Source organism: Zonotrichia leucophrys, chromosome 1A (genome assembly GCF_028769735.1).
Source record: "Zonotrichia leucophrys gambelii isolate GWCS_2022_RI chromosome 1A, RI_Zleu_2.0, whole genome shotgun sequence".
NCBI classification, from domain to species: Eukaryota; Metazoa; Chordata; class Aves; order Passeriformes; family Passerellidae; genus Zonotrichia; species Zonotrichia leucophrys.
The window spans coordinates 28973385-28987301 of record NC_088170.1 but is presented as its reverse complement, the minus strand read 5'-3'; the positions used below and the strand labels follow the sequence as shown (position 1 = coordinate 28987301).

Genomic DNA, 13917 nt, shown 5'->3' with positions numbered 1-13917 from the left:
TCTTCCAAAAGATGTTTTTCTTTTAAAAGCTGTTCCATTAACTGTCAGTCTGTCAGCATGTGTCTCTCTCTCCTCTCTCTCATATATATAACCCAAGCAGCTCAGATGAAGAACTGAGTGCTGAATTTCACCTAATAATTAGTGTTTTATTTGTATTTCTTAGGAGTTTGGGAGAAGAAAGAGAAGAATATAAACTTACCAAGGCATGTAACTGCCTCTTCTCCTTGTGAAATTGGTCCTGACTGATCACTAGTTTTCACTGTAGCTTCTGGCAGTACAAACATTACTAGATTTATGAGTGTCCAGTTCTAGTCTGAGGTTAAACTAAGTCAGGAAAAAGCTGACTTCTCTAGATGCAGTGGAAGAACATCCTGAGCTGCAGTTCACCCCTTGCAGGCACTGCAGATTCCAGTATCTCACCCTCCCCATGGCCATGGCACTTGGCTGTATAAGCAAGCATCCGCTACAGCCAGGAGCAGATCTGTTCCTGACATGCCTTTTGCTTCTTTGCTTGAATGTCAAATGATAACTCCTCCTCAGAGATTTTTGGCAAAGGGGAGAACAAAGACATCAATACAGTGAGAAGCACTGGACATAAGCCAGAGGTGGAGCAGAGCAACTGAGACACGTTGAGCATGTACCTAACTTTTGCGGTTACAAAGACAGAAAGACTTCCTTTTTCCTTACTCAAGGATGAACAAAAGAAAGGACATCCTTGAAGTAAGCATGCTTGATTCAAAAGAGTAAGTCCAGTGATAAACTTGGATGAAGACCTTAAAGCCTTTCTGGCCCCTTTAACTTTCTACAGTTACTAAAAATGCCAAATTAACTGAATAAAAAAACCTAACCACCAAAATGCCCCCACAATAAAAAACCAAAATGCAGGAACAGCTGCTTCAAGTTGATACTTCCAAAACTTTTTATTCTCTCCAGCTCACGTTCCCAGTTGTAAGGCAGACAAATGAAGATGTTAAATGAAATATGCAACTTCTGTGCAAAGATGGTTCACTGACAGAACTGGAAAGACATGGCTTCTATAGTTCAGTAAGACAAGTACTGTGAAAGAATAAGTGAACATGAGGAAGCTGATCACACACTGGAACAGATTGTATGGACACAATCCTGTGCCATGTGCTCTGGGATGACCCTGCTGGAGCAGGGAGGTTGGACCAGATGACCCACTGTGGTCCCTTCCAACATTACACACTCTTTGATTCTGCGAAATACATAAAAATAAAATTATTGGGAAAAGAAAAAGCTACTTAAAAAGTAGGACACACAGTGGACAGTTTTAAACTGTTCATGAATTAATTTAGAATTAATTAGGAGACAAGTTCTAACTATAATAAATAGCAAGATTCTGGAACTTTACAACAGGATTATTTTTTGCTTGCATTACTTCCAGATACTTTTACATGGAGTGTTAATCATTTATGAAATGGAGGATATGTGCTGACTGCTTGCAGGAGTAGCAAACTTCTCCAAGTGACTTAGGAAGTGGCTCAGAATCCTGTTTTTTAAATAGGAGGAAAAATAAAAGAAAAAAAATGAGGAGCACATTCTGACTATCTGGAAATTATGCACATCATTTCTGTACACAGAATTGCTCATTTAGTTCATGCAGGAAAACACCTCCCCCCAAATGAGTTGTTTGCAACCTTCCTGAATTCTTTAGCTGCCAACTTCTACCTATCTTATTTCACCAACAATGAAAAATCTTCCTGTCTTCCTACTCTGCTTTGGCTTTGACTGAAAGTCACTAAATATTAATGGCCCCAAAATGTTTTCAGAGACCAGAAGGCAGTCACAGAATAGAAATAAGCAGTAGATGGCCTATGTTCTTTTACAAGTTTCATAAGAATTTCTTCCTGTTGGTAGTCCTACTCTAGTCAGCTGGTCTGCTTACAAAGCAAACTCCTCAGTGACTAAAACTGGCATGAATTGGCCAAGTACAATCCACAGAAACTGCAACTATAAAAGTAAACATGTGTTAGTGAAATATTTATAACATTTTCAGCCCAGGTACAACATTGAAACAGTGTAATCAATTTTGTTTACTGGTTTCTAACAACTAATACAGGGCCTGTGTTAGCTATTACTTTGCCATGACTGCAGCTCTTCTGTGCCTCAAGTTTCATTCATCCCACTGATTTCAGGTGGGATTATCTACAGAAGACTATATACCTAAATGCTGCACTGGCAAACAAAGAAAGGAATGAAAGAAAATCTGTTATTCCCTACACAGATGTGTCTCCCATCACACAGCAAGAGTGGATCTGCTTTGCCTAAGGCAACTCTTTCACTGTCATTTGCAAGACTAGTGGGTAGAAAGGTAGGTATGGATGCTACTACAAAACACCATTTTTAATCAGTAAGAGCCCAAACATACAGAGAATAATCACTTTCTCTGCAGAACTCACTAAGTAATCTATCACTCCCCTAGTAAAAAAGCCCCCCATCCCCAAAAAAAACTAAACAATCACTCCCAAAACAACCTCTAATCTTTCAGACAGCGCAGTAAAGCTGTTATGTTCTCCCAGATCTGGGGAAGAGCTTCCCAATTGCAATGCAAATTGGTCAGCAAATATTGTCCCATTTTTTTTCTGTTACTGGTACAGTTTGGTTGGGAATACTACCCTTTCAGGACAACATCAACTTGCACAACCCCTATTACCTTGACAGAGGGAGGGCCACTATGAGGAGGAGGAATAGCACGGCTCCTGCCTTTCTCACTCCTCTGGGCAATGGGCAGTGCTGCGCTGTGTCTGCAGTCCTCAAACCAGATGCCCATTCCCTTTCATGTGCCCCAGCAGTCCATATAGACAGAGAGCTGGACAGAACTTCCTACAAGAGGGGTCTTTTTTGAAACTGAATGGCAGACACAAACCATTATTTTCCTAATTTTATAAAATGGTGGAAGTTTATGTAAGGACTGTTAAGTGCCTACAAAATTTGAAATATTGAGACATGTAATTGAATAGCTAGGTTGCTGAATGCCTTTCACCTCTCAATATAACTTTGAAAACTATCTGTGCTTCACATAGGCCCTACATTGCACAGCAGGAAACCACCAGTCACCTAAGTGACCTTTGGGTGCTACCTCAAGAGCCAGTCTGACAACACAGCAAGATTTTATCAAGACATCTTTGGTTACAGCAAGGTGCAAATTTTAGCTGCTGTCTTTGACAGAGGAAGAAGTAGCTGGCAAAGCAGAGATTAATTCCAAACAGGTTTGCAACCAGTTTGCATTCATAGCTGAGAAAAACAATAATCAAGTACTTAGACACCAGATGACACATCCTCTTTGCTTTTTAACTCAACATCCTGAATGATAAAAACTTCTGGTCTATCAAGGAAGAGGAACCATAACCTTGACCTGTTTCCTACTAGGTGGTTGCTGCAGGAACTTTGTCTTGGAAAGGTTCAACCACAGTTCAGCACGGTTCAGGTTTGTATGTCAGCCTGCTTTTAGAGTTTTTTGTCTCCGATAAGGAATTTTTTATGCCAGTACCCTTAAAAGGCAGGGAACACATTTTCCAACATATAAGGCCTAACAGCAACAGAGAAGGAAGAATTTTGCTTATATTGATTTTTACCTAAGGATACAGAGTTAAACTTTTCGTGTAAAACACTGCAATCCTAGAATTTCTAGGATAGGTAGTCTGCAATAGAGGCTGAAATTTCTAAATGAGACATTAAAAAATACAACATTTATTGATACAATACCCTAAGTTTGCCAATGTAAAGTTTATGGAAATTATTATTTCTAATTAAAAGAAAATAAATTTGAATAATGAACTTATACACACAGTCCTATATCAGTACAGGCAAAATGAGATACTTCAGGAGAGAAGCAAGAGGATAGCTGATTGCTAGAAATTATTCTTTTATAGGGCACTGTATACTCCAAAATTATAACACTTCAAGTAATCAGTATAATTTTAAAGGAATATCCAATATCTATGTCAGATTGAGAACATCCTTATAATCACATGAGAAACTCAAGGTAACATGGATGAGAAAAGAATACTCAAAACAGAGCCAGGCCTAAAAACAAGTGAAATAATAAATACAAAATTGTCTTTTAATTGATAAAGAATTTTACTTTAGACACTAACTGTAAGCAATTTGAAACAATACAAAATACCCCACAAGCTTTAGCTAACAATTATAAAGTAACAAAGACTGAAAAACCAAAGCAAACTAAAATAGCTTGTTTTTAATCTACTGAACTTGTTTGAAAGAATAAGCTATAATTTCTCTACAGCTCTGTCCTTGGTACTTTACAGTATTAAAATATATGGTTTTCACAGTAAAACAAAAAACAAAGAAAGGTCATTTTTTGCTGATTTACTACCCTATGAAATTTAGTTGAAATCACCAGAACTACATAGCTTTGAGAACACAAATATAAGATGTTCATAATCAGGCAAACCTTCAAATGTAAATTATGTAGTTATGTATTAATGCATTTTAAATTTCTTTAAATGGCAAAAGCAGCTGTAACTCAGAGCCATAAGGTAAAAGCCAAAAACCCAAAATACAGCACTGGATTCAGCCATTCATCTAGTCTGTTAAATTCTTTGGATGTTAATGTATTAGTAGTCAACTTCTAAACAAATCTTACATTTCAATTTATTGAAAAAGAAGTAAAGAGATCAAGAGCTTCTGCTTATGCAGCTTCTCTCTTTGATTGTTATCCATTAAAATTGTGAGTTAAACCTTAATAATTGGTTCTTCAGCAGAGAGTACTTGGATTTGTTACTGGTATGAGTGAACATTGAGCTGCACATGCCAATTAATTTGCATCAAATACCAAGGCACAGGTGCTTAGAAACAATAATGGCCATGTGAAACACATACAGTGTTTCTAAATAACTATAAAGATACTTTTTTCCTGAAGTTCTATGGAGTGATTATATTAGTTTCAAAGGCACATACTGAAAACTAGAAACAGCAAAACTGACTGGCCTCTTGTAAGCACATTTAAGACACATTTTCCATTAGAAAGGATTTTTGTGAAAGGCTCCCACAGAACTACATGCCAAGGATGGGTTTAACTTGCAAAGGAGCTCTGGAGAGTTTGTGCTTAAAAGAATTGATTCATTTGTGTACTATCAAAGGACACTTCATTTACCATCAATTTTTCATGCTGGATATTGAAGCATCCAACACTGACAAAGCCTACAAAAAGAAAAACATGATGCAAGCTTTTTTAACTACTGTTAAATAATTGAAGGTTTTGTAAAGCTTGTTTAAAAACTAAGGGATTCTATTGTATTCAATGTAGCAGTAGAAAGGCTAAGAATTAAACTTCACTTCTTATGCCCTATATATTCCAACCAGCATTTTTGTTAAAATCCTTCCACAAAAATTCAGTAGAATTTCAAAAACTCCTCTGTTCAAAAACAGAGATGAAGGTTTATAGACATATATTTTGTGGATCAATGGAAAACTGGAAGACTAGCAGCTTATTCTGAGAATAGTGAAAAGACTGAAGTCTGATTTCTTTTATGTCCCTGTCTTTATCATCCAGCCCCCTTTCCTCTTCTTAACCTGGTATTAACTTCAGCTTCTCTCTACAACACAGTAAGAGACAAAAGTACTGTACAGGCATACAAAAAATTTAATAGTTATAATTTTCACCTTCAAAACGAATAGCATATAGGAAATATACATGTATCAATCTTGTCACTCTCTTTCCTACAATCTTCCGCTGTGTTCAGAAGTTATTTTTTAAATGTGTGCAGAAGTTTCCTCTTAAAAATATGTTTTTCATACTCCTCATTGCCTTACAGAGAGGGAAATGCTGCATATACATGTATTTGTGTAACTAAATGATTAGTAAAAACACACATATTATGAAACACAGATTTCATTCTGGAAAATAAATTCTATCATTAAATTATTTTGAGTTTCATCAATTGATTTGCTTATCTGCAAGGCAAATTAATGAAATGGTCAACTTCTTCCTTTTTAAACAAGGAAAAAATTAGTAAAAAATACTATTACGATAAACTTCATTTTCACATATTATAAGCACTCATTTTAAACTGTACTTACAGGCAGAACATTATTTTTTAATTGATTGATTTATCTGAAGAGGCTTACTATTTGAATACAGTTTTTGCACATTTTTGTGTATCCTACAGACACACTTTTCTGCTGCATACAGGGTATTATCTTCCAACAGCCACCTATGGAATGGCAGTCCCAGGATTCTGTCCTCCACACACATCATGAAACAAGAGCATATGGCTGGTGGAGGTGACCAGCCTGTGGTGCAGCAGAGCTCTGCTCTGGAGCTTGTGCTGGCTGGGTCATGGCAGGAGGGGCAGGAAGGACAAGCAGTGCTGAGCGGGGTGCCCAGCTGGGACAGCCAGGAATCAGTCCCGCCCCATGGAACACGCGGCACCATCCCACCTCAGCGCGAAGCTTGGCATGGGGCTCGCTTCCATCTTCGTGATTTGGTACATTAATGAGATGGGAAATCTTTTCCCCTGATGAGTAATTATTTTGATGCTCATGTTATTTATCCTCTTACTCACCTACAACAGGGTTCAAGTAACTAAACTTTATGTAACCTATGCTGCTCTGAAGTCAGTCACAGGAGAAAAGTAATTTGTTGTTTTAACATTTCAGACCTCTGGAGCTAACGGAAGGGTATTTGTCTATGCTTAGAAATGCTTACACCCACTCTGCTCACCAAGTGTTATTCAGACTTAAAAAAGAAGTCTAAATAACACCTCACTATTTAATTGAGTCTCAAACAGATGGAGGGCTACAGCTCACAACTCATCTATTGGTACTTGTAAGTTTACTTCGCCCATACCCATTACATGAACACACGACAATGTTGACCAAGAAAAAGTCCTGTCCACCCCACAGTTTAAGGAGCACAATTAATGAAATGACTATTAGAAAGCAACAAAAAACATCATCTCCATTTCCAGCAAGTAAATCAGTAGGTCTCTTCACAACAGGTTTCAAAGACAATTCAACCCCAGGAAAGCCACGCATACTTACAAATTATAAAGCATATCAGCCATGTTGCTGCGGTAGTACAAGGCATTTCTGTAGGCGCTTTCAGCTTCAGAAATCTTGCTCTGGCTCTTGAGAACATTTCCAAGGTTACCCCATGCTGTCAAGAGGAGAAAACAGTATTCATAAAGAGCTACAATCCAATTACACATGACAGAGTATGCAAGTTTTAGGAAGTTTCTTAGGGAGACAAACCCCACAAAGGAACTATTTTTATGGAACAGGAGGTGAGGTTGGTTATTTTTTTCCCCAAACCCTCTGGTTCTCTGCATCTTACTGTGAGACTCACATTTCATAGAGGTGATTTACATGCACTCTGAATGCATACAGCTTTCAGTTGGGAAAAGGAAGTTTTTTTACAAAAACATGTCTCTAGAAATTACTGTAACCAAGGGAAAGGACCATTTTATTTCATACCATTCATAAATAAAAATCTTCAGGGTCAAATGTGGAACTGAGGCATCTTTCTAGCTTTAACTTTTTTTTTTTTTTTTAACCTGCTGACTCGAAACAGCAAAAAAGTTTTCCAGAGTAGACACAGTCCTCACTTAAGTATTAAAACTGTACACATGACACAGGAATTGAAAGAACAGTTAGGTAAGTAACTAGGATTAAAAATATGCCATATGGATATAAACATACTACACAGATCACTAAAATCCATTTTTTTCTACTAGAAAAACACTTGATCCCTTTCCATACCATTTATTATGTTACACAATGTGTTTTTATAGCCCTACTATAGAGGACTTTAGTTAAAAAAAATATTTCAAGCTCCACATGTGTTCCCTTTGCAGTTTTGTTGAGTGGCACAAAAGCTACTTAAAAAAGGAATTGGAACTAACATTTTATGAAAACACGACCTCTGCTACTCAGAATTTAGGAAGCTAATTTAACTGGCAATACAATTACAGTGTGTGTGAACATGAAAAAAAAAACACATTATGCTTATAAATGCAAAGCTGTTTCATAAAAAGTTTTACTTTCACCCCTTTTAAAATGAAAGAAACCAATGGAAAGATGACGTGTGTCCTTTCCACCAAACACAATATATCAGAATATTCTCCCCTCCAGATGCACTTAAACATCAGCTTAAGTAGCAACAAACTCTGATACATCAGTTGAGCCCTTTTCTTTTTTCAAGAATTTGCATCACTTCTGACTAATGTAAAATTTCAAGGTAGTGTTAATGTAACACTGCTATGTAGGTTGATAATTGACATAGGCATTTTTTCCTTAGAAATTGCATCACTTCCAAGCTGCTGTGGTTTGTTGCAGAATCATCCTACCACAGGGATGGAAACACCAGCAAATATAGAATTTCCTCTGAGCAAAATAAACTAGTCATTGCTGGGAAAAAATTAATAAATCTATTTAGAATTCATAAAAATCATGTCATTCAACTGAGCACATCATATTCTGTAAATCAAAGAAAGAAAATATGTGCAATATTTCCATAAGAAAATGAGCTATCACTTCTGTGAGTCAATTCTTTTTAGCCTAGTATTTAATGAGAAATAATTTATCAATATTTATTTATCAATAAATCAACAAAAGTCACAAAATGTTCCATCATTTTGAAATATAGCTGCTAAAACTACTCTCAGGTTCACTCAACTTTTACGCTTGGCTAGCAAATGTGCAGAATTCTGAAATTTCCCCATTTTTTTACAGCTACTCTTCCCTTTTTACACAGAGAAAACAGTCTGGAAGTACCAATGACAGTGACTAGCCAGTCTATAGGCATTAACCCTTGGAAGAAAACCACAGACTTATATATTATTTTTAAAATTAATTTGTGAAGGTATAACCTTATTTTGCTTCTGCAGTAAAGGAGCATCCAGTTTCCCATAACTGCATGTTCCATATAATCTATAGGGACTTTTGTTTTCACTCTAACATCCCATAACAGAGCATTACATCAAATGACAATTTGATCTATTGATAACAATCTCCTGCCACATAGTTATTTACTCCCAACCATTCTGAAGCTCAGTAAATACAAGTATGCACAAAAGGATGATTCAGTTCATCTCTTCATCTGCTAGACTGGAAAGACACTGTTAACACTGTTAGTGTAATAGTTTCTCCTCTACAATTCATTTCACGCAATGGGTTCTAACAGTTATCTGACTTAATTTTTAAGACAATATTTTTAAGACAACATAATTCTTAAGACATTATAATGTACATTTTGCAAAATAATCTGTATCAAATTTTTAATATAAATCAATAATTAATCTACACTATTTAATTTTAAATTTATTCAGTTTACACTTTTGTCTAAACTTGTAAAACTGTGAATAACTAACCTTATGTGATGCACTAGAAGAAGTGGCAATAGTAGAAAACAGCAAACATAAAACATGATAATCTGACATTTATCATTGATGGAAACAAGAAAACCAAGGTCTTTTCATTTATCCAAACCAGATAAATTTGATAGAACAAATTCACTTCTATTTAAATACAGAACTAGTTAGAAGAATGATCTAGCTCTGGCTGGTGATGAAGCGGCATTGAACATGTGTAGAGAAGATACTCATACACCCTAGAAATTATGAACAGCTAATATCTGCAGCAACCACGTCCTCTTGGGTGCTGGTATATGAGCAAGAGCAAAAGAGGATGGTGTACATACTTGGAGAAACAGGAGCTACTCAAGGAACTTCACTCCTGCTTTGTCTTAAGTAATGCAACTAACCTTCAAGGGAAAAAAGGACTTCAATTATTAGCTTCCATATCTTAAAACTTTTTATTCAAAACTGTAATAGCACTATTTCAACTCTAGGCACATTCAGGAACAGAAGCAAGGTTATATCTAAATGAATCTACATTCCTGTTAAAAGCCCACCCTATTATTCCAACTAAATTCTAGCACTCAACTATTTTCCATTTGTACATAGTAAGAAAAGAAAAATAAATATTCTTAAAAGAAAAAGAAACTAGGTCAGTAATCCTGGAATTTAGAATAGATGTTTATTCCAATTATTCTTTATAAATATTTTTCACATAATATCTACATTAGCTAAGTTGCAAAAGGCAACATTTAACATTCAGAAAATACTAAGGCATACATATATATGCCACATTTTAATCTTTAATTCAAAATTTACACTTTGCCATATTCAAGACCCTATTGAGCATAAGAGAAAAAGGAAGCTGTGAATGAAAGAGCTTTGCAATATTTCCTTTTTTCCTGCTGCTTAATTCCCTGTCCACAGAAAATGAGACCGAAATAGACCCAGGTCTTTAAGAAATAATATTCCATCCTAGCATCGGAACAAATGTAACTTTCTACAAAACAGTCAGTCCATTCAATTTTTACTTAATTGCTTAATTTTCCATAGATCATACCCAATATTAAAAATTAAATCCGTTTAATCACTTTTATCATTAGTCAAGTATAAACTGAAAATCTACTAATGGTTGAGAACTCCTCTCTTATTTACATGTCTTTGCAGGAAAATAAAACTTTTTAAAGGGATTTTGTTCTTCTGTTTGTTGTTTGGGGTTGTGGTGCTTTTTTTTTTTTTTAAGAGCAGAAGAAATTACGCAGCACTAAGTAGGAAAATAAATAGTTGTTTAAGTGTTATAATTTTGGCCATATCAAACTAGACCTCTATTAAACTTTAAAGATTGCATTTACGCCACCTTACAGTGAGAGTAGCTCAAGTTCTCAGGCATTCAATTGCTTTCAAAATGAAAATGAATATAAAAATATGTTAGTTTCATGTTTAACATGCTTAACTTCTCAATTATCTCAGTGAAAGTGACAATTAAGATTTAACAAGACTGAAAAATACCCAGCTGGTATATTAAACTTTCTCCAAGCACTTTCATGCTGTAAGAGTGCAAGACCAACAGCAAAACAAGGACAACGTTGTCTAATCTAATCTGCCTGGATTTAAGTAGCACATTTTCTAAAGAAAACTAATAAACTTTTAGCTTTCAACAGAACTATGAAAACAAGTGAGAAATGGAAATTAACTTCTACAAACATCTTCATTTAAATAAAACATTCCCTTTCTACTGAGCTAAAGATCACGCTGTTATTCAGTAAAGATAATGAAGCAACAAAGTGTCCTAGAAGAGCAGTCAGATGGGTTAAAAGCATGTATATTGATTTCCTGATTCAGAAGTTTGCTTTAAATTAAAAAAAAAATTAATATCACAAATCATTAACAAAGAAAGCCCAAAGTATTAAATTCTGATTACCACCTGGCACCCCTATATAATCCATGAAAAATTAGGTAATACTGTAAACTATTGAACTATTTGTAAACTGCCATTCTATTAATATATCTGTTATTCAAACACTTCTGCTGAAAACATGAATAGGAAAAAATCCAACTACAATTACCTAATAAATCACTCAAATACATCCTGGTAAACATTTTAAAATATCATAGCAAAGAAAGGAAAATTCTGCCTCTCCTTGTGTATTATGAAAACATACTTGAAAGGAAATGGAAAAAAATGCAAGACTTAAAAAAATTAATATGTGACATTCACTATTCACATGAAATTGCTGAGGTTTGGTAATACTGTTCTCACCTTATCCCATCAAACTTACTCATGCAAGTTATTCCACAAATTGTTGAATGCATTAAGGAGCATGAACTAGATTATTATTTGAGTAAAATAAACTACTTGAACAAAAACTGAAGTATTTAGGGAACAGCTCAGTAATTTGTAATCAGCTTGTCAGCAGTTCTAAACTAGAACCTTCAGCTCACAGAAAAAAGCACATCAAGCCAAGAAAACCTCTATTCAGCTTTAGAGATATTTGTGTATTATTTATGATTCTTTAGCTTGGGAAATTAGAAACAACAGTTCAAGTTTGCATTCCCTCTGTTTAAAATCCTTCCACATTTCTTCTGACTTGTTTATGAAAAAGAAGTGAATGACAATTAGAATCTCAATTTTTTTCTTCAGTAGTGTTTAAGGATGAAGCGATGCTGGTCCCAAAAGAAAAGCCTTCACTTTTTTCTTCAGGAGTGAAACAGTTTCACCAACAGAGAAATGACAGGCTTCCCCAAGAAAACCTCTGAAAGTTCAATTGCAGACTCATAAAAATGTAATGAAAAGAGTTCAACATCTAAAACAAAACAGAGCCACTACCACTCACAAAGACAGCAAGAAGATCAACTAGACCATGTTTATTACGTGGTTTGAGAATGGAAAAATTCAGCTAAATGCTACATGTTGCTGTTTTCAGTAGGACAGTTTTTGCTTGACTTCTGTACTACAGTTTGTATAAGATATTTATATTTTTCCTGTTATTCCAAAGGAATAATGAATTTTTTTCAAAATATGTAATAAATTCATGCATATAATTTGCAATAATATTCCTCTAAAAACTTCACTCATTAATAGAACATTTTGATCAAGTTACTTCCTCTTGCTAACTTAACCACAAAATTGCCTAATTTTTTGTTTCCTAAAGGGCTAATGGTTTCTACATAACCATAATTTATGCATTTAATCCACTTTGCACATTGATTTTTTTATATCGATGGGTATGTGGCAATGTTGAGACAGACTGTGTTAGAGCTCTATCACCTCTTAACTTTTACATATTCTTCGATTTATCAGGGTTGTTATTTATAGCATTTGCTCAACAGTTCATCTGTTGATCAATTGCAGGGGTTTTGTAATGACAGCAGGTGAAAGAAAAACAGAATTGAAAACTATGCACTGCTTTGAAAGCTATCCAGCAACATGTCAGCATGGGCACTAACCAACCCACACTTGGCAGGCAGAGCCTCGGTCTTGTTTCTCAGTTCTGAAACCCCGATGCAAAGGAATGTGGACTCACAGCCTGTTCTACTGCTGATACACCCCCTTCATCCTCCATGTTACAGAAATTAACTCTTCCTCCTCAAAGGATGGCAGAGTGATTCTGACAGCTCAGTGAACCTGATAGATGAGACCAAGCAGCTGCTGCTGTTCTTTGGCTTCACCATTACCTACTACCCTACAGCCAATCAAATTTGTCACAGCCTCCCGCATGCTAAAATGATTTTTTGTGAAGAGTATGGTATAAATCAGACAACTAAACTGATCCAAGTTAGGGAGAACAATGAGAAAAGGATGACCACAGTACCTTTTACATCTGATCTAATCACTGTTCTGTTCACAGCAGAGCCCAATCTTGCCTTTGCACAGCTTTGTTAGCTAAGTGCATTGCAAGAGTGTGAACATCATAAGACATTACTGCCACAAAGCTCCCATTCCATTTAACTTCACAATGTTCAGGAACAGAGCTGTGAACAGTGTTGATCTGAAACTCTCATTATATGAGGAACTGTATTTAATTGAGGCAATGGATATATAAATCATGCAAGAAAATGAAAGGAGCAGAAAAATACAAGTGGAACAAGAGGACGTGTCTGTGCAGCCCAGTCATCTCAGGATGAACCCTGAGGAACTCTTCAAAGCTTCAGAGTGACTCAGGCAAAGAGGGGATCATGTACTAAATTTGTCAAATTATGTAACCTCCTTAACAGTAGGCTTTAAAAAAAATTAGCTATGATACATTCAAAATTATCACTTATGTCCCAAGTGATCAACTGCACCTCAGCCTCTTGCAGCAATGGCAGGATGCACTGAAATGTCAGCCCTGGTCCTCCAAGCTATGAGTAGATGGATCATTGTTGGCTTCCTTCCAGAAAAGGGAAACATTGAGCACAGGGTCCCGGGAACATCCCAGAGGAGCCATGGCAGAAAGAAAATCAGCATTTGAGTTTGTCAAACCAAGGGAATCTTCACATGTGCTCAAATGACATATGTCAGACTTGGGAAATGCAAATTACTTCATATCCAGGTAGCAGGCTTTTCGTAACACTTCAAGTTGTCTGGTTTTGTTTGTTT

At 35.8% G+C, this 13917-nt stretch overlaps 1 protein-coding gene across 3 annotated transcripts in view; it reads right to left on the bottom strand.

The window, feature by feature from the left end:
• Positions 1 to 13917, bottom strand: part of TMTC2 (transmembrane O-mannosyltransferase targeting cadherins 2) — a 237376-nt gene that overhangs the window by 76711 nt on the left and 146748 nt on the right. For all 3 annotated transcript variants that reach the window (XM_064702014.1, XM_064702015.1, XM_064702016.1), the window contains one exon: positions 7027 to 7141. In XM_064702014.1, coding sequence (XP_064558084.1) covers positions 7027 to 7141 — 115 coding nt within the window. The remainder of the gene's footprint in view (positions 1 to 7026; positions 7142 to 13917) is intronic.